The sequence below is a fragment of the Manacus vitellinus genome, unplaced genomic scaffold (assembly GCF_001715985.3).
Source record: "Manacus vitellinus isolate BGI_N305 unplaced genomic scaffold, ASM171598v3 scaffold_25_pilon, whole genome shotgun sequence".
In the NCBI taxonomy this organism is placed as follows: Eukaryota; Metazoa; Chordata; class Aves; order Passeriformes; family Pipridae; genus Manacus; species Manacus vitellinus.
In genome coordinates, this window is record NW_021939882.1 from 8,259,799 (window position 1) to 8,280,985 (window position 21,187).

General features: G+C 40.7%; 1 protein-coding gene across 1 annotated transcript in view; it reads left to right on the plus strand.

Annotated features, from left to right (window-relative positions):
* The window catches only part of TENM2 (teneurin transmembrane protein 2), a 489,523-nt gene that overhangs the window by 447,605 nt on the left and 20,731 nt on the right, over positions 1-21,187 (plus strand). The window contains 9 exon segments of the mRNA XM_029960226.1: positions 3,031-3,150; positions 5,117-5,378; positions 6,001-6,268; positions 7,398-7,541; positions 9,058-9,307; positions 12,258-12,278; positions 16,145-16,377; positions 17,857-18,011; positions 18,508-19,382. Coding sequence (XP_029816086.1) covers positions 3,031-3,150; positions 5,117-5,378; positions 6,001-6,268; positions 7,398-7,541; positions 9,058-9,307; positions 12,258-12,278; positions 16,145-16,377; positions 17,857-18,011; positions 18,508-19,382 — 2,328 coding nt within the window.

The window sequence follows — 21,187 nt, forward strand, 5'->3', positions numbered from 1 at the left end:
CCACATTTCTAGATGGCTGTAGTGCTGTGCAGATGTTCTTGCCCCATCCAAGAAATATCAGAATTTGTAGTAGAAATAGTCAAGCTGTTTAAGTATAGATATGAGTTGCAGTCTTCAAAACAGCCTAGGAATTAAGCTGTTGACAGCCTAAGGGGTGCAGTGACACATCTGAAGGACAGAATGTCATCCAGAGGGACCTGGACAAGCTCAAATGGTGGCCCTTGGGAATCTCATGGTGTTTAACAAGTGCTGGATCCAGAGGAGGCATCAAGATTATCAGAGGATGGAGCAGCTCTGCTGTGAGGAAAGGCTGGGAGAGCTGGGATCGTTCAGCCTGGAGAAGAGAAGCTTTGGGGTGACCTAATTGTGGCCTTCCAGAGCCTGAAGGGAGCCTGCAAGAAACATGGACAGAGACTATTTACAAGGGCCTGGAGTGACAGGACAAGGGGGAATGGCTTCAAACTGACAGAGAGCAGGTTTAGATGGGATATTAGGAAGAAAATCTTCCCTGTGAGGGTGGGGAGGCCCTGGCACAGGTTGCCCAGAGAAGCTGTGGCTGCCCCATCCCTGGGAGTGTTCAAGGGCAGGTTGGACAGTGCTTGGAGCAACCTGGGCTAGTGGAAGATGTCCCTGCCCATGGCAGGGGGTAATGGAACAAAATTTAAGGTCCCTTCAAACCCAAATCATTCTATGTTCTATGAATTAGAGCTCTAGGCTAAGCAGGAGCTGGCACTTCAATCCTGAGGCTCCTTTGAAAAAAATCTCATCTGAAATTATGGATTTTTTTTTTTAAATATGTTTTCCAGGGTTCCTGGTGGCAGGAGTCTTACTTCTGTTTTATTCATCTGAAGTACTCTGCAGATTTTAGCATAACTGTGCAAATGGCATATTAATGACGTTAAAATTGGCCTTAGCCTCTAAGTTGTGAAGGTGCTTTTGATAGTTCTGCAGCTCAGCTGTTATTTTTGGTACCAATTTTAGGCAAATTAATGTATAGTGTCAAAATGTAAGTTTTAAAACTAAGGGTTTTGACTTTTAAAAAGTGCCACAGGGTTAGACTCCCAAGTTTTACATATACTGAAGCTGCCATAGTCCCAAGAAGTAGCTCCCATGAAAGGTACTGGCTCTGTTTGCTCTCATTCCATTGAGAGACATGAAAAAGTGGGACAAAATAGTGGTTATTAATTTTTTCCAGTCTTAGTATAAGAAAAAGAAGTTATTTCCTACCCTGCTAAAGCAATAAATAACAAAATTTATTGATTGCAAAAATATTTAAGTCTCATTAATCATTTCTGTGCAGAAATAAGATGAAGTTTTTAGAAAAAAAAAAAAGCTAGGTGTTTTTACACATTTAAATTCCTTGTTTTAAAAAAAAGGGAAAAGCGCTTCATGTATCACCTTAATTTGTAAGTTACACTTTTAAAAGATTAGCAAAGAAAGGTTGTCCTATGTGTGACTATTAGTCAAAATATTGCTTCTTATAAATCCAGATTTTGACTACATTTTAGCTTATTTTAAGATCCATTGTGTGCTTGATTTTAGCATTTTAGAAATGAAAAGGAAGATTATTGACCAAAATATTTTATTCACATTATTTCCTGAAATATTAAAATTTAAGGTAGAAAACAATTAAGTCATGGACATTATTCATTCTCTTCTGCCATATGATGATTTCTTTCTAAATCTACTTTCAGCACAGTTTCCTTAGAGAAGCTCGAGTGACCTTTTTCCTGCAACTATTTCTCCGTGTTTATGACATAACATAATTGAAGCAAAATGAATAATGCCAAGGCAATTATCTTTGTCCAGTATGTTCCTAAGTAGATTTTCTTAGCAAGTATCAATTTCTATTAAATTCCATACTCTGATATGAAGTGTTATTTTGCAAATTAAAATTTGACCTGAAGGGTCAAGAAGCAGTTGAAAGTTCTAAAAGAAAAATAACAGAAATGATTAATTTTCATTAATTAGTTTCTTTTATGTAATATCGAAGAAAATATTACACCTGTTTGGAATTAAAAATACAAGGAAGTAGTTTTTAAATAGCCAGTAAAATACATTAGGAAAATGTGGGGTTGTGATCCCTGAGGTTATGGGTTAAGAGGATTTAACTCTCTCCCTGTTTCCTGGGTTAACTTGTCCTGTTTTCACGTTTCCAGTGTAGAAATGGAAGCCATCTACAAGGAGCTTTTCCTTTTCCATCTCCCTCTTACCAAGCAGCTTCCACCCCCACCGATCTGCTTCTCTCAGGGTACAGGGAAGGAGGAAGGGAAAGGAGCCAGGGCTGGAGACTCCTCTCCAGCTGGGAGCAGCAGCACTCTCTGCCCACTGGGCACTTAACAAGCACTCTCCAAAGAGAAAAAACTGACTGTGCCTCTTGGAGGAATAGTTCATCTTCATCTCCCTTAGGTTGAGCAAAGCTGCTTATCCTGCTGGCTGAGAAAACTCTTTGTTTTACCTGTGCATAAAGCTGGCCTTAAAACCAAATCCTTCTTCCTGCTGGCAAAGTGCAAAGCAGGGTTCCAAATCAGGACCGAATGCGGTGCAGGAACACCAGTCATTCCCTAAGATGAGGGAATGTGAACCCTGACTTGGAGAACTGGTTGTGTAAAAAAAAAGATATGGCATTGCACCATATTTTTTAGGTGTATTAGGTACCCACAGGCATGTTATTGTACACAGGGAGGCTTTTGAGCTTTAGTGGGGCCGTAGGGTCACAGCTCTGGCCTGGCTGACTCTGAGGGAGATTTCTACTCTGCAAAGCCTCATTAGACAATGAGGCAAAGCCTTGTTAGCCAAGGAGAGCACTAACTCCCATTCTGTATACACATCTCACTGCACAGATGAACAGTGTCTTGATTTAGGTGTATAGAGGGACCTGGGCAATATTGTGGTTCTTCAATATTAGAAAAAATCTCTGGAGAAAATTGGATTTAGAGTAAATGAGGCACAAGTGTTCCACTGCTCCGTTTATAAACAACATAGCTTCCCTTTTGCAATTAATACCTTTAATTCTCCTTCTTTTTTCAGTCTTGTGTCTCTCATAAGAGGCCAAGTGGTGACTACAGATGGAACTCCTCTAGTTGGGGTCAACGTGTCGTTTGTCAAGTATCCAAAGTACGGCTACACCATCACTCGTCAGGATGGCACGTGAGTGTCCCTGCTTCATTGAGCCCCTCTTTCATATGTGGTGTCTTTGCTGATTAACAGATGGTGTGATCTGATGCAACCATGTGGTATCAGGCATTGCCTTCCTCCCAGGGCAAAGAGCTATTAAGTAAACACAAAAGTAATTTTTCACGTGGCATTTTGAATACTAACTGCATGTAAATACGAACAGGCTGGCTTCTGGTAATGACGTGTTAGCAGGCAGGCTCCTTTCAGAAAATTGCTCTGTATCTATGAAAACATTTGTGGACTGCAGCAATATCCAGCTGAGACCAGAAATATTTTATTTTAAAATGCAATGCAGGCTAACACTTCTAGGAGAAAGAAAAGTATCATTATGGAATAGTATATTTTGTTAAAAGTTCCCTTCTGCCTCTCTTTCCTTTTGAAGATCCACTCTCTTTTGAGTTTCTTCAGGGTAGAATGTAATCAAAAGATTCTAATTGAATATATTTAGACAATTTCCTGCTGTGCAAAAAGTGTTTTTTCCCCCTTGTATCAGCTTATTTGAAATGCACACAGATTCAGATAAACAAAAGTCAATGTGTCATGGTTTATCTGGTTTACTGGCTGTGGTACCTAAAGCAGTGTATCTGACACAGCCATTGTAAACATTTGCCATTTTGTCTTGATCATGCATACAAACAATTGAATTGAAATAATTAATATGAGTCAACTGAACTATAGGGAGTATTCAAGTGCCACATTTCCCAGAATATTAATCTGTTATAATAAGAGTATAATGTTGATTTCAGTGGTTTAATACTGCAGTAAATGGTGAGCTGAACTATATTTAAATCTGAATAAATTGTTGAAGTCCTTGAGTAGTTTGTTACGTTGCCAGCATTTACGTGGAACAACTGATACCTGCTTCTGTTTTCAGAACAACCTGGAAGCATTTTACTCACTGAGGCCAGATTTCAAATGCCTGTGCAGCTCCACATAACTGCTGTGATTGTGTGGGAGGTTGGGAGTAAACACCTAATATGTCTGAAAAATGACAGATCAGTTATCCTGGGGACAGGAATTCTTATTTGTAGAACACTTCTCATTACTATTCTGTTACTGCCACCTGTCCCATTCTGTGCTTGATGGACAGGGTCTTTCAGGAAAGGGATAATTCATTGTCCAGCTCAGAATGAACTTGGCTTCTCTGCTTATTCTACATAAAGGTGGCTTGTAATAATAAATGTGGTGGTTTGTCTGTTGGGCATTTTTTAAATTATTTAATGCAGATTTTATATCAGGATGAGGTTTGTCCAGGTGACTTCCAATCATTGCTTGTCTTGGCTGTTTTTCAGCTGTTTAGTTGCCAGAGGTTCACATCCCATTATTGATCATTTGGAGCATGACATTTAAAGCATAATCAAGGTCCTCTCCCTCTCCCCACCTCCGGTGGGACGGGGAGAGAATCAGAAGGGTAAAAGTAAGAAAACTCGTGGGTTGAGATAAAAACAGTTTAATAACTGAAATAAAATAAATATTATAGTAAATTGTAATGGAAAGGAAAATAACAAAAAGAGAAAGAAATACCCAGCCAGATCTGGAGCAGCTTCTCCCCTAGTTTATATACTGAGCATGGCACCATATGGCCTGGGATATCCCTTGGGTCTTTTGGGGTCAGCTGTCCCAGCTGTGTCCCCTCCCAACTCCTTGTGCACCCACATTCTGCCCTCTGGTGGGGTGGAGTGGGGTGAGGAGGAGGAAAGTCTCTGACTCTGTGAGAGCACTGCTCAGCAATAACAAAAACACCCCTGTGTTACCAACTTTATTGTCACCCTGAGTCCAAAACTCAGCACTATGGCAGCTCTTAGGAAGAAAATTAACCCCATCCCAGCCAAAACCAGGCATGAACCCATGGCTACAGGTATACCTCTGTGTCATTAACCAGGAATGCTATTACTGGAATTATTCAGTCTTGTCACTTCTAAAGGCCACGTTTTTCTAGGTTTGACTTGGTTGCAAACGGTGGAGCTTCCCTGACCTTGCACTTTGAGCGGGCCCCGTTTATGAGTCAGGAGAGGACAGTGTGGCTGCCATGGAATAGCTTCTATGCCATGGACACACTTGTGATGAAGACAGAGGAGAACTCCATTCCCAGCTGTGATCTGAGTGGGTTTGTCCGTCCTGACCCAGTCATCATTTCATCACCACTCTCAACTTTCTTCAGTGATGCTCCCAGCCGGAATCCCATCGTGCCAGAAACCCAGGTAAGAACAGTGGGAGTGAAAAGGATACAGAAATCAGAGTCACTATGTCCCTGCAATTGCTGCAGCAAATGCCTCTGTAGAGCTGCATTTGTTGTGACAGGTACCAGGTTTTCTAGCGAGGGCTGCAGGAGATATCCCAGGCTTGTGTCACCCGGACACATTTATCTTTGACTACCTTGCACTGTCCCACTATGATACAATATATCAAGTATATCTCTGTGTTTCAGTTGACAGCTTAGGTTGTTCGAGAGAATTTTGCAAAGGCTTGGCATGTGGTGCTAACCACATGCTGTTTCCTTGTTTGTTACTTAGGACAAAGGAAAACTCTCCTGACACTTGTTTCACTGTATTCGGTTAGTCTTTATGCTGTTAGTGGAAGTTGTGGGTTCCTGTGACTGTGTTTCTCATGTTTCCCTTGCATATAACATGCAGTAAAAATACTTGTACTCTAAAAATAATGCCTACCCAGATACCCAATAATTATTTGTTAGAAATGTCAGCTTAGGATAGCCATTCCCAGTAGCAGAAAGTCATAAGTTCATAAGAATATGCAAGGTGATATTAAAATAAATAAATAAATAAAAATCACTAATGTGAAATGCTTGATCTTTTTCATGTTCAGGTTCTTCATGAAGAAATTGAGATCCCTGGCTCTAGTATAAAGCTCAGCTACCTGAGTTCCCGTACTGCTGGATACAAATCCTTGCTGAAGATCATCATGACTCAGACACTTGTGCCTCTGAATCTCATCAAAGTTCATTTGATGGTAGCAGTTGAAGGGCATTTGTTTCAAAAATCATTTCAGGCATCTCCCAACTTGGCATATACATTTATCTGGGACAAAACAGATGCATATGGTCAGAAGGTGTATGGGTTGTCAGATGCTGTAGGTAAGTCAGCACATACAAGCTCCAAAACGTTCCAAGTGACACCTGTAATTCTAAGCAAGAAAACTGCAGACATTTCTTGTGGAGGAGGAAGTATAGACTGAACAGTTCTTGTCTCCCTGACACAGTTTATCTTTGTGTTACTGTCCTTTTACACATTAAAGATCATATTCAGAGTGTCTAAACTCCATTAACATGCTTTTGTTTCCTGATTGGTACCTGACTTAGAAGGTTTAGACCAGGAAATAGGAAAAACTGGACACAGGAACTTAGGTGAAACCTAGTCCATCATTATGTTTCTGGTTTTATTCTGTTAACAAATGATCCCCATGGCTGGCAGTCTGCAGTGCACTTGGGTTTTCACACATGCCATTATTGTAGTCTCTTGTGGTATAACACATTTGAAATGAAAATGCTGTTCTTCTAGTGCTGTTCAGTCTTGTAGTTCTGTAGCTATTTTTAGTTTGCTTGGGTTTAGTGGGTGGGAAAAAGAGTGATCATCATAATATTTTTCAGTTTTCATTGAGTATCAGAATAATTTTTATACAACAGTGCTAAAGATGAGCATCAGAGCTGTGCCAGTGTAGAAACAACAGCTTATTTTTAAAATGTTAATTATTTTCTATGTTTTCTTAAATTCTTCTTTGCTATAGCTTTTCTTTCTTACATTATTGCATGGGATAATGCTTTCCTGAGTAATGCTTACAGTGCACTTGTGTTTAAGTGCACACAAAGTTTTCACTGCTGTTTGGTATATGGTATGTAAAATGAATACACTAAATAAATGCCATGAACATCTGGCAAATAAAGAATTTAATCTTGTCCTGTTATCTGATAGAATAATTTTGTTATATTTTAAAAATTGTATTTCTCACTCTCCTTCCACCAAACCAGTCACTTCCCAATGTGAGCTGTTAAGATAGAAGTGATCAGATCCCTGCAGAGTACATGTGAATGAAGTTTCAAATTTGTGTCTAGTCAAAAATCTGAATACAATATTGTAGAATAAAAGGGATTAATATAATCACTCCATCTTCTCGAGGGAAACTGGAATGCTGATTATTGGGAATACGCTCTAGACATTTAATTCAATGTTTGTTCAGGAAGTATATTAGATTTTCTTTTTTTTCAGTGTCTGTGGGTTTTGAATATGAGACTTGCCCCAGTCTCATTCTATGGGAGAAGAGGACAGCACTGCTGCAAGGATTTGAACTAGATCCTTCAAACTTAGGAGGATGGTCCCTGGATAAACACCATGTGCTTAATGTCAAGAGTGGTGAGTTAGTTAATTCCATGTGTTGTCTGTCCTATATGGAGTTTTGTCTGCAAACACTTTTTACTTGCATTATATTTACACTTTCAAAAAATGCAGTTTCTCCACTCTTTTTGTTTCATCTTTAGCTCAGTAAGGTCTGGAACAAGTTTCAGCTGTCAGAAATTGTTTTGCAACAAATTTTTGACTGTTCTGCACAACATGACTTTCTGAATCCAAATCTCTGTCTTGTATTCTGTTGTTCATTTATTCCACTGTAATATCTTTTTGTCTTCCTTCTTTTTTTTTTTTTATGAACTACACCCATTACTGGTTCCTTTTGCTTGACATTTTTTCCCTCTGAGATGGGGCTTACAAGAAGTGTGAGTCTGTGACTAGATACTGGGTTTCATTTGTCTTTCTCATTTGTCACCTGTCTGTATTTTCCTCACTTCTATTTGTCCTTCCATATCCTAAGCTGAATGTTTCTGATCTCCATATTTTACTCTTTGGGAGCTGAATGCTCAGCACATATTTTATTTGATCCCTACAAAGTGTTTTTTACAGCCTTCCTGCTGATCCCTGCGTTAACAAATAGCAAAGGATATTTTTGCTCAATAAATCTAAAGTAGCCTTCAGAACAGGCAAGATTTGAACACACTTCCAGTGCTGGGCAGTGGATCCAACACTGTTGAAACAGATATTTGGGTAGTACGTGACACTGTTGTCACCAGTTACATCAGGATCATGCAGCTGCATTTCTCAAACAACATGAGGCTGAAACTTTCCAGCCAGATGTCCACAGTTTTTGATGACACTGAAAATGATCACTCTGTCAGAGAATCCACTCTCTTCTTGGAGCAGGGGTATGCTCTTTTAACAAATATTTTGAAAATAAATCCTATCTTGAACGTATTTCCTTGAAGCCTCATAAAGATCTGTACCACTAGCTTCCCTGTTGCCTTTTATCACTGATCCTTAGTAGCCCTTCTGGGAGTTTCATCTTTCTCCTATCTTTTCATTTGCTGTGTTATCATCTTCTCTGGTGCCTCCGTTTCTCATTTTTCATTTTCCATTAAAAAGAAGTATGAAAGACTGAGAGGTGGAAAGAGAACAGTGAGGTTGGCACAAAATTCCAGACAAAACATGATATAGGAAACTGGAATGAGAGGATCCAGGCACACAAATAAGGAACATGTGTTCACCACTGTTTGCCTTCTTGTTTCCCAGTTATTATCACAGTCTAAACCACAGTACCAGGCCAGAGCTGTGTGGCAGTGTTTTCTTTCATAATGAACGCCAAAGGTGTTCTAGGTTTGGGTCTGTGGGTGTGTATGTGTGTGCTTTTCAACGCTGAATCTCATTACACCTTTATTTTCACTACTGCAAAGCCCTTTTGCTCTCCTTGTTCGACCGAAAACCCAAATGCTGGAGTCTTTTCAGTGCACAGTCCTTAAGAGCAGCTGTTGGAAAGAGAACAGCCTGAAGTCCCTTGCAATGAATGGTGGTAATAACCACTTCTTCTGCTCTTTGTCATTAGGTATATTGCACAAAGGCAACGGAGAAAACCAGTTCCTAACTCAGCAGCCGGCTGTGATAACCAGCATTATGGGGAATGGGCGCCGGAGAAGCATATCCTGTCCAAGCTGCAATGGTCTGGCAGAAGGAAATAAGCTTTTGGCCCCTGTAGCACTGGCAGTGGGTATTGATGGAAGTCTCTTTGTTGGAGATTTTAACTATATCCGGCGTATCTTCCCCTCCAGGAACGTCACTAGCATATTGGAGCTGAGGTAAGGTGTCAACCTTAGTGCTTCACTTCTGGAGCCTGTGCTCAAATCAGCCTTTACCATTACTTTTTATAATTTTGAAAAACATTGTCACTTTCAACCTATTTAAATTCCAGTGGAGAAATGGGGCACAGAAATGCACAGTTCAAAAGCCTGTAGCTTATCAGAGCAGTGACTACAGAGAAGAAATTAAGAGTACAAATTCACTTGTACAAAAAATACAAACCATCCCCTTCTGTCTCATTAGTGATCATTGATACAATCTCCCTTTGGTGCTATATATCTTTTAGTTTTGTTTGAAAACTACAGACCTGACTGCCCTTAGGTCCTGAGCCACAGTGATAAGTGGAGGTGTAACAGTCTCACGAGGTTAGAGAGAAGGTTTTCCTGTCTGTGGTTTTGAGAGCCACTTTCCCATTCTTGTCTGTTCCTGTAGGTTGACAAGTGCAGTTCAGGTTGACATACAGAGCCATTTTGCATCATCACAACTCTTTTTGAGATTGTAACTGTCCCACTGTCCCGTGCCCCCTTCCAAGCTAAAGATTTGGTCACTTAATAGGGAAGGCATGAGTGTAGAGTGTACCACTTCACCCATTTCTGTTCCATCTCCTTTTTTCATTCTTCTAGGAGAGGCAAGAGCTATTGCTTCATACCCTAACTCATGTAACTGGACCTTATACTTACAGCACTATTGAAGATTTGCAGAAAAATAAAGAAAAATACTGTGCACTGGCTGTGTGCTGACCCTTCTGGAGCCCCCTGAGGCAGTAGCATTAGTGCTCCTGGAAATTGGATATAGCTGCAAAAGCACATAGAGTGAATTTAGGTCACTAGTCTTTTCCTAATGATATAACCAATCACCAATTCCTCTCCTTCCACTGTACTTTTAGTTTTTAATTAGTGGGAAAAAGCACAAAATGATTGGACTGTTAAGGAATAGGAGGCCTAGCTCTATTTTACACCTCTCTTTCATTCATGTCATTCTGTTGATGTCACTATTGTGAATTCTGATTCTATATAAGAGAAAAGAGATCTGATTCAGGCCAATTCTACTCTGAAATCACTCTCTGACACCTACCTCATACACCATCAGGCTGCCTCATTATATTTTTTTTTTTAAAGTCATGGATCATGCAGTGCTTTCTGCTAGCAGCTCAGTGTAAGCCACAGAAGGTAGCTGGCATGGACGTGTGACCTGCTATAAATATTTATATCAATATGCACTAAAACTCTGCATTATATAGAATATGCTAATTGGTGGGGTTTTTTTCTAATTTTTTCAGTTCTATTTAGCTTTCTAGTAAATGGGACTACAGCTTTATAGGTGAAGAAAAACATTTTCAGGTTAGGATATTCAATATAAGGAATCTGTCTGCACCTCACTTCCTAATATCAGCCAGTGACAAAGCTTTGTAGCACACCTGGAGTTTGAAAATGTTGCCTCAAAGTTTACAACAGTATCAGTCTGAGTACTTTGCTTTCTTTCTATGCCAGAGAGATTGAGAGGGAACTTCAGTTTTCATCATGTGAGAGGGAAAATGGGAAGGAACATGGGTAAAGAAACGGAAGATGGACTTCTTAATCTCCTGTTGTCCACTTTCTCCTTTATGAAAGTCTGTTTTCCACAGCATAGTTTCTTTAGCTTCTGTTAGAACTGTTAGCAAGGAACAGTGAAGCTACTGTATTGTGAGTGCTGTTGGACAGCTGCAAAGGACTTGACAGATTTTTAGGATTTACAGGTTTTATATTACATTATGATGTCTTTTGCCCCCTGTTCCTCTAAAGGGAATTAAGATCCATTCCAGCAAACATTATCTATAGCAGTAATTGTGATTCATTGCTCATCTTAAAATCTGCATGAGTTACCCAAGTAAGAGTCTGAAGATTTGAGCCATTTAAGTATGAACAAGAACAGAGTCTTCAGCTTATATCAAGTAGATAATGTTGCAGTAGCACAAGTATTACAAACCAAATACATCACTTTATTTAGATTTCACAACTGATGTAATTTTGGTTTCACACAAACCAATATAAATCTTGAGTAACTTCATAAGTCAGAATATCCCAGTGTGCATATTTGCTTCACACTGTCCTTTATGAAGGTGCCTGATTGGAATGGCAAATAGGGATTTTGACTCAAGTGCTGCATGTCCCACTTAACACTGGTACTACAAGCTGGGGGCTGTGCCTTGAGTGCTGCAGCTCAGGAGTCATGTACCTCTTTGTTTCCTTCAGCTGGATATTCCTAAATAGAAATTACATCAACACAGTGAAACACTGTGGTGTGGAGAATGTATTAATTTTCTTCTGGGAAGCAGAGGACACTCCTCCCTTGGCTTTGTGTCTGGGCAGTAAACTGTGGATCAGTTAATGCTGTTTATCCCCCTTTGTACAGTACCTTACTGCTCACTTAGAAGGGGTTTTTTTCACCCTGACATTTGCTTTGGTGGACTTAAACAGATACCAAGGAGCATCCAAACTTGCTTTAAGCAATTATTTTAGTGACTGGAAGGAGAGGAAAACAAACTGCATAGTAGAAATTTGTTTAGAAATAGCCTGTTGGAAAACTATTTGGACTAAAGAATTTACCTCCAGCTTCCAGACAACATCCTAAGCCTGGTGCTTCTCCCTGCCCAGCTCTGTATTCAGAAAACTGCTAGTTTCTCTCACTCCCAGCCCACAAGCTGCACATATTTCCAAGTGAAAACTCTTTTCAATGGTCCAGAAAGTTTCCTGTATGTGAGGGGTGGGGGTGGGGGCAGGGGTATCCTATAGGGAACTCTATCCCTCCCAGTCTCTCTTCATCTGTAAACTAAGCCAAGGCTAGTGCTGAAAAGAGATAAGAATCTTCTCCTGTGTCCTTTTGTAAAATAAAACAAATACTATGTTTGCTTTACCATCTATTCTTCAGCTAACTGTTTGTTCTTTTTTCTTCTGTTCCCTTTCTATAAAGAAATAAAGAGTTTAAACATAGGTAAGACATGAGCTCTTTCCCATATAATTTGATATGGTTTGTTTGCTTCATTGTGTTTGCTTTTTGTGTTGTGCTTCTTGTGTAATGTTATGTTCTTCATGTACCATATATAGAAACATTTTTATGTGCTAATTGTGTGTTATGAATATGATAAGCATTAGCAATTATGAAATGCAGTCAAAAAGCAACCAAATAAGTTCTGACAGTAATTACGAATTTCTAGTAGAATGCAAGGATAATGAACCCCAAGCTAACTTCTAGATAAACACCTCTCCCTGCTGTCTCTAATTGGTCTAAATGGTCAAGGTAAACTACAACAGCATTTTCACAAATGCCAGAGAGGTTCACAAAAGCACTAATGGCTGCCTATAGGTCAAAAACTCATTTTCCGGTCATTAATGATTTTCTGAACCTGCTGTCCTTTGCCATAATTTAGTTTATATTTCATTTGTCAAACACATTTAATAGTTAGTCAACCTGTGGGGCTGGCTGTATGCAACCACTAGGTGCAGTCATTGTAAGATTCAGGAGGGAGGCATAACCTTTCTGGACATTAGGAGAAGCAATTTTTCATCGTCTCACCTCAGCACTAGGTATTCTGGATGGCAGCAGCTTAGGAAACCTCCTTCTATGCCACACGTGGGACAGGGAGGAAGTTCATCCTGGAGAAAATCAAGGGCAAGAACAAGAAGAGCTGTTGTAAACTATTCCATGGTGTCCTGTGCATCACCCTTTTAAAACCATACTTTCCATTTATGTAGCACAAGTTGATGCAATAGATGGTCTGGGCTAAATAGTATTATTTCCCCTTAACAGTGTGTTTTGGTATAGCAAGTGTAACAGCACTAAATATCCTTATCTGGATGAATTAATTCACAATTTGCTAATGATTATTGGTGGTGCTGGAGGTTCCTCGTTTGCTTCAACGAAGCTTAGTTCCTTTTTCAGGTGCTTAGAGATTTGCTCTGGGCAGCTTCTCTTTTTGGTTAGATTTAAAGAATAGCTGTTGTTGCACTGTTGTGAATTTGATGCACCTATGAGAAGAACAGGGAGGATAAGCTGGTCCTGCTGGCACTTGCTGCCAGGCACAGGCTCCCTCTCAGAGCAGAGTGAGGCTGCAGGTGCTGGTAACCACTGTATTCACTCAGGAGGGCTGGAGGCAGAGACATTATTGGCAGAGGCCTCTGAGAAATGCTGAATGCCATGGAAAATCTTTTAAAACAAGGTACAGTCTTTGGCCTCCTATAATTCAAATTAAAGATTATAGTGGCATGGGAAAAAGAGAGGCAGAGGTCTTTAATTGCTCATGTGCCAGTTTGAGACATATTGACTGCTCAGTTATAAAACACATCCCTGTTTGAGGCCATAGTCTCATCAATCATTTGGGGACACAGTGAGTGCATGTCACCTTCCAGCAGTTGTTTTCTGCCAAAGTCCCTCAAAAATTTGCATGGAAAATCTTCTACTGTCTGTTCCCTTACAGGGCTCAGGAAGGAGGGAAAGGGTGTGCAGGAGGTCTGCACCTCCAGTGAGCCACTCCCTGATCAGGAACCAAAGCTCAGGACTGACTCCCTGGCATAGCTGCCCTGAGGGAGGGAGATTCCAAGGGAGAAAGGCAGGGACTGCAGGATAGAGGGAAATAAGCCCGTGTTCTGCCATTGCTCTTTAACTCATCCCTTATCCCATCCTGGTAGCAGTGGGACATGCCTGGGGGTAGCTGAGGGCAGAAGGGAGGCAGGTGGGCAGACACGCTGGCAAAATCATGTCCAAAAAGAGAGACCCTTCCATTCCTGTGGGGTGGCTGCTGCTCTGTGTCCAGCAGCAGCTCAGCTCCTCTGGGCACTGTGTGAGCAGCTCTCACTGCTGAGACCAGCAAGGGCCCTGCCTTGTGTCTGTGCCCAGCTCCAGCCTGTGCCCAGCTCCAGTCTGTGCCTGCCTCAGGTCCTCCATCTGGTCAAGGTGTGGGGGGTGTGCCTTGTTTTAGAAGGGCCACACAAAAGGCACCAGCCTTGAGCTAAGTTTAGGTGTATTTTTGAAGTGTGGAACACCAGTGTCACGGCAGAGATTGTTCTTCAGTGCCAGGGGACAGCGTGGTGGGAGAAGAGAGCAGAATTTCAAAACAGTGGCAAATGTGCAGATGTTTGTATGGCTCAGATACATGAGAGACTGGAGGAATCTCCTAAGTGGAAAGAACGCTTTTTCTATGTGGCAAAGAAGGCTGAGCATTATTTTGGAGGAATGTGATAAGGGTCTAGTGAAGAGGTGCAGTCTGCTGCTGAAGATTAAGGAGAGGAACTTGGGGAATAATGAGATTGTGCTCTAATCTCAAGCATGTCACTAGTCTCCCTGCATAACTTTGTCTACACCACTTAACCTCTCTGTGCCTCAGTTTCCTCCTCTGTAAAATGGGTGCAATACCCATCTTTTTAAAGTACTTTGAGATCCATGCATGAAATAAACCTGCCAAGTATTTTTTGTTTACTGTATTTCTTCATCTCTAATTTCTACACTCCTAGACTTCAGCAGATGGTATTGCCTCTGCCTACTGAATTGCTATCAAACCCATCTCCTTCCTACCTTCTGTGGTTCTAGAACGACCTCTCATTGACCTAAAATCATGGCATGTCAAAGACTGGCATAGAGGAAAATAACTGTAGAAGGTGATATTTTGGGGCCTCCTCATTCCTCCAAATCTGGTCGTGACCACATGACCACAGTTATCTTTGTGTGCTGATGATCCATCTGCCGAAAGTGGCCTTATTAGAGTTTGAGCAAGTCTGATCAAGAAATGGCTTTTGTCCATCATAACTTACCTCTGTGTATCCTCACTCTTGGAGATGGGCACTTTTGCCACATGAAACTAGGAGTGTGGATATTTGGAGGCAAATCTCTCTGGTTACTGGTAAGTAACCTCCATTTTTTTTTCTTCCTGTCTTCCATTTGTCTTCTATGCTTTGAAACCACCATTGACCTTATTTATGCTCACCCATAGGCTCCAAAGGCTGGAAAATTCACATCACGCTTAAAATCCAACTAAATTGAGTTAAACTAGCCAGGCAAGATTTTGAAAATATTTCTACACTGCAGTTCTCTGTGTGTGAATGTATATATATATATTGCAAAGATTGACATTCCTCAATTTTCAGATGATTTGCTAAAGTAGTTCCAAAATGTGACAAGCTGTCAAAAAACATATATTTCAGAAGAGAAGTAGCTTTCCATATGAGCGCCCATTCTAATCACAAACTGAGGACCAGTTTTCCAATAACAGAAGGTTTGGAGTTAAAGTCAGACACTTGGGGTCTCTGGTTTTAGTTATATAACCAACTTCATCTGCCGTAAATGAGATTCTTGATAAGAATGAATGAGAACAAATTTGCTTTAGGAATAAATTTGTTATGCCTCTGCCTCCTATTTATACAAGACCTCACAAGTCTTGTGGCGTAATCTAAGTGACTCAGAAGCTGATTCTTCGATTTTACCCCTATGACTTCTGCTTCCAAAGGAAGTTAAACAAGGTAGCAGGGAGGGGGGGAACAGATAAGCTGAAGAGAATTGACCTGGAGCAGATCTAAAGGGCTGAAGAGATCAAGACTGCTGTGCAGCTCTGGCTTACTGGGCTCTGCTGTGCAAGGCTCAGTGTAGAAGGATGAGTGAGATTTAAAATGACAACCCCTCTGAACACTGACCAGGCCCTAATCAAGTCAGGTCCTCAGATGGTGGTCCCTCAGACCTCAGCTCTGTATGAAGGTGTCAGACTTTCTTTCCAGATCTTTCTGTGCCTGATGAGCCCCCAAGCTCTGAAAGCCTGTGAAGTTTCTAGACTGCTCAGCTGTTTCTGTTCTATGCTTTCTTTCTCTCTAAAGCAACAATCCCGCTCATAAATACTATCTGGCCGTGGACCCTGTTTCAGGCTCACTCTACGTGTCGGACACCAATAGTCGACGGATATACAGAGTCAAGTCCCTGACAGGCACAAAAGACCTCGCGGGTAACTCTGAAGTGGTGGCAGGGACGGGAGAGCAGTGCCTGCCATTTGATGAAGCCAGATGTGGGGATGGAGGGAAGGCAGTGGACGCAACCCTAATGAGCCCTCGAGGTAAAGTAGGAAAAGAAGCCGGAGAAAACAACTCCGTGCGGCTGGGCTGGATGTGGAAATAATTATCTGGCAATTAAATCACTCCTTGCTCGGTGATTTTTATTCTGGGCTTTAATTACAGTGGATTGGCAAGTGCTCGTGCTTTGTTTAGTTAAAGCAAACTTTATTACCCCAACACTGAGTGCTGCAAAAGGAGAACAGAACACAAATTAGCAGGGTACCGTTCACTCCAAGAGGCAAGCATGTAAACCAGGAAACAAATTACTGTTTGAGATACAGTCTTTGGGGAGAAAAACTGCCTGATGTGGCTTTTCTCTGAGGTTTTTATTCGATGTATCTCCTTTTTCTTCAGAGTTAGAGAAAAAAATAAAAGGATTTTTTTGCCCTTTCCAGTTTCTTATTTCCAACAAAAAGTTTTCAAGATGATCTAGAGATTTGGGGATGTGTTTCTTTTTAAGGCTTTTTCTCTCTGTTGCTTCATCTTAATTGTAAGGATGAATTAATCAGGTGTACTGCCAGATGTTTCAATCATCTCTGATTTTTTTCAGTGGTTGAAAATAACTAGATGATCATAAAAGTGAATAAAAATGGAAGGTCCTGTCTCTTTGTGTAGGAAGCGGTTTCAGTTAATCCGTAGAAGTTAAAAAGATGAAGCCGTATCTTCTCTCACTGCCCAATAGGGATGAGCGCTGCAACCATTTGAAGCCAGAATTTTTAGATCAATATTTTATTTTCAGCCCAATAAATGGACAAGGCAGTGCACCAAATCAAAGCAGGAAAGGCAAGTGAGAAAAAGACTGCCCTCCTTCCCAGCCGGCAGCAGCATCCGTCTGTTCCTCCGAGGGAGCACCCTTTCATTCTGTGCCTTTCCTCTCTAAGGACTCCCAATGTGACAGGCATTGAACCTTCCCTTTTTTTTTCTAGGTTGGCAACCCCTGTGCCTTCATCTGGAAACACCAGATGTTCTTCTCTCATTTTTACTGCAACAGGTCGAAGAATAAAAAAAAGCATCCCAGAAATAATGAAATGCCCTCCCAGTTTTTAAAAAGTTTTAAAGGAATTTTAAAATATTTCTAAAAATTCTTCATCCTCATTGGATCCTTCTGATGAAGAAAGCAATGCCTCGAATTTCTGAGAGCAAAATTTAGGAGATAGTTTTTTCACTGGGTTTATGTAATATATCATACAGAGTTTGAATTAAGAAATAAGCTGATGCATTCTGCTTGCTCTTTGGCATGTTTGGGGATCTTTGTGGTTTTCTTTAAAGCTCTGCTGGATAAACCTGCTCAGTGCAATTCGTTTGGTAGAACTGTGGGTACTTGGAGGGTTCCAGGACCTGTGCTCAGGTTGGGAGGGAGGAAAGAATGGGGGAAGTGAACAAATGTCACTCACTATCTTGTAGACTTGTCAATAAGACAAAGCCAGCCTTGAAGCCAGGAGCCTCACTGCTGCACTGATGCCTGGGTTTTATATTTGCAGGAATTGCAGTGGATAAGTATGGACTCATGTATTTTGTTGATGCCACTATGATTAGAAAAGTGGATCAGAACGGAATCATATCAACCCTGCTGGGCTCCAATGACCTAACTGCTGTTCGGCCTCTCAGCTGTGATTCCAGCATGGATGTCACCCAGGTAGACTCTTACTGCATTTATTTCCTTCTCTGCCTTAGAAGAGTTGGGCATCTATTTTGGATGACTGCCTGGCCACTTAAGAAATACATTATGCAGCACAAGATGATAGCATATTTGATTCATTACTGAAATGAGCGAACCATCCTTTTTACTGTGGCTAACACAGGTTATTTATGCAACTGTAGAGAAATAAGGTTGAGATAATGGGAGTTATTGTCTTAATTGCCTGTTATTCTGTAATTATTGTAGAGCTTCCACAATGTAGCATTCATTCTTTGCACAGAAACACAATTAGCCAAAGTTACGACCGCACGTAGCTTTAATATTTCGGAAAAAAAAAAATCATTATTTGAAATAGTTGCCGTTCATGACTTGGTTTCATGATTTACGCTGATAAACCCCTCACTAATTTGCTGTTGTTACACATGGAATTTTAAACACTAGAAGTGTACTTTTCAGTTACGAGTTTTACAGTGATAATTTGTGCAACTCATAGGTACGGCTGGAGTGGCCTACTGATCTCGCTGTCAATCCCATGGACAACTCCCTTTATGTCCTAGAGAACAATGTTATTTTACGGATCACAGAAAACCATCAAGTTAGCATTATTGCTGGACGCCCCATGCACTGCCAGGTTCCTGGTATAGACTACTCTCTTAGCAAACTGGCTATTCATTCTGCACTTGAATCAGCCAGTGCCATTGCCATCTCACACACAGGAGTTCTTTACATCAGTGAGACAGATGAAAAAAAAATTAATCGGCTCCGCCAGGTAACTACCAATGGAGAAATATGCCTTCTTGCAGGGGCAGCTTCAGACTGTGATTGCAAAAATGATGTCAACTGTAATTGCTATGCTGGGGATGATGGGTATGCCACTGATGCCATCTTAAATTCACCATCTTCCTTAGCTGTGGCCCCAGATGGTACCATCTACATAGCTGATCTCGGAAATATCCGCATTAGGGCTGTCAGTAAAAACAGGCCCATTCTTAATTCCTTTAACCAATATGAAGCTGCATCTCCAGGAGAACAGGAGCTGTATGTCTTCAATGCTGATGGGATTCACCAGTACACTCTCAGCCTTGTTACCGGGGAGTACTTGTACAATTTCACCTATAGCAGCGATAACGATGTCACGGAGGTGATGGACAACAATGGCAACTCCTTGAAGGTCCGTCGGGATGCCAGTGGGATGCCCCGCCACTTACTGATGCCGGATAATCAGATTGTCACGCTGGCTGTTGGCACTAATGGTGGACTCAAGCTAGTCTCAACACAGACCCTGGAGCTCGGATTAATGACATATAACGGAAACAGTGGTCTCTTAGCAACGAAGAGTGATGAAACAGGATGGACAACATTTTATGAGTAAGAATGTTTTTGGATATATTAAGCGTACATTTATTTTTCAAATGGTAGTGTGTAGGCCCTAAACTGACCCTACTGAAATTGTTGTAGGTTTTTCAGTGATATTGAATAAGGCCATTGCACCTCAGTCTAGTTTGATGCTGGAAATTATTAAGTGGCTTCTTGAATGCATCAGTCATGCTGGGTCCTTTGGGTGGGTACCAATCCACCTAAAGCCCTGCCTGGGGTTAGAGTTCAGGGCAGCTCATCCACCTCCAGCACGAAGGACTGTGTGCCACACCCAGAACCCCACGTTGGTTACCCTGCTCTTAGTTGTCACCACAGCTCCAAAAGTGCACAGCCAGAGCAGCCCCCAGCACTCTGCAGCTCCCACTGAGCTGCCTCTCTAGGAACCCTCATGCTGCAGCTTCTTTTGGAACTCAAATTATCTGCCTTTCTGTTCAGACTCATATATTACTCATGGTTGTTAAAATGTTGATTAACTTCACTGATTGTTCATTCTTGAGACAAGCGAGGAAATTAGATCCCCAGCTATCTGTCAGACCCCTGGTGTAACTTCCATAATTTGTAGATAACCCAAAAGCACACTGGTGTTCATGAGTGTATAGATTAAATAGACAGAACTTCCTCTTTAAATGAAATTCATCTGAAGAGATGAAGTTCAAAAGTATATTAAAAATCTAGAAAAACTAGTCAGATTTTTATTAATATTTATCTTATTCTTAGTAGTACTACTGCCATTTTTTTCATCGAAACTATTTTAAAAATATAAGCTAAATGATATGTTGAAAAAATATATTTAGCTTTTAATTATGGCAAGTATGACACCATATATTTTTTTATATAGTTAATTAACGATTAATAAATATCATTCCTCAAAATAGTGAGGTGAAAATATGAATAGGGCTTTATATTTCATTATAAATGGCAGGCTTATTTTCAAGGTTACGGACTAGCAATGACACGCACCTCTTTTAGTTTATTAATGCATTCAGCTTGGCCACCACTCTCTCTCTGTTTAGAGATAACACAAGTAACGTAGGAATAGAAAAGGACTGTATTCAATCTGCTCAGAATATCTCTAAATCAGCACTGCACCTCGGTACTTTGTCCCTGCCGCGTTTGGCTTTCCCGTACGAAGGAAAGCAGTGCCCTCTCGTGGGGCCCTGCACACCAAACCACTGATTCCTCGTCTACGCTGGCCTTAGAGGTGTGGAGTGGGTCTTTTCCTTAATGTTTTGCAAAGATTATTCCTTTACCACAAATCTGTTACAAAAATAGTCCGGTTATGTGACATCAAGGTCACATAACCTGCTGATTACAAGCTCACTGGGCTAGGCAGAATAAAATTCCATATTATTGCTGATGAGATGTGGATGCCCTTCTAGGTAGGTTTTTTCATTGTTTTTTCCTCAATAGGTAGCTCAAGATTCAGTCACATAAATTAGCTATTTCTCAAAACACCAGTAATTAATTGTAGAAAACTAAATAGCAAAGTAATTTAAAACTCGACACGAAAATCAATGAAACATTAAAAAAGGTCATCAGAAAGTTACCAGGCACAAAACTGGTACAACTGGTGTCTGAGAATCACACCAAGTAGTAAGTTAACATGATGTATTAGAAAAATTGCATTATGAGTCCTAAGGAAACATAGAAGGTAGAGACTTTGATGTCTTACTGAGATCAGCTGAAAATATCATTTAATGTGTATATGGTGCTGCAAATTTTTTTCCAAGATCAAATAAGAAGAGATGTGCAACCTTTGCCTCAGGTCAGTGGAAGTTAAGTACCATATTTAGGTC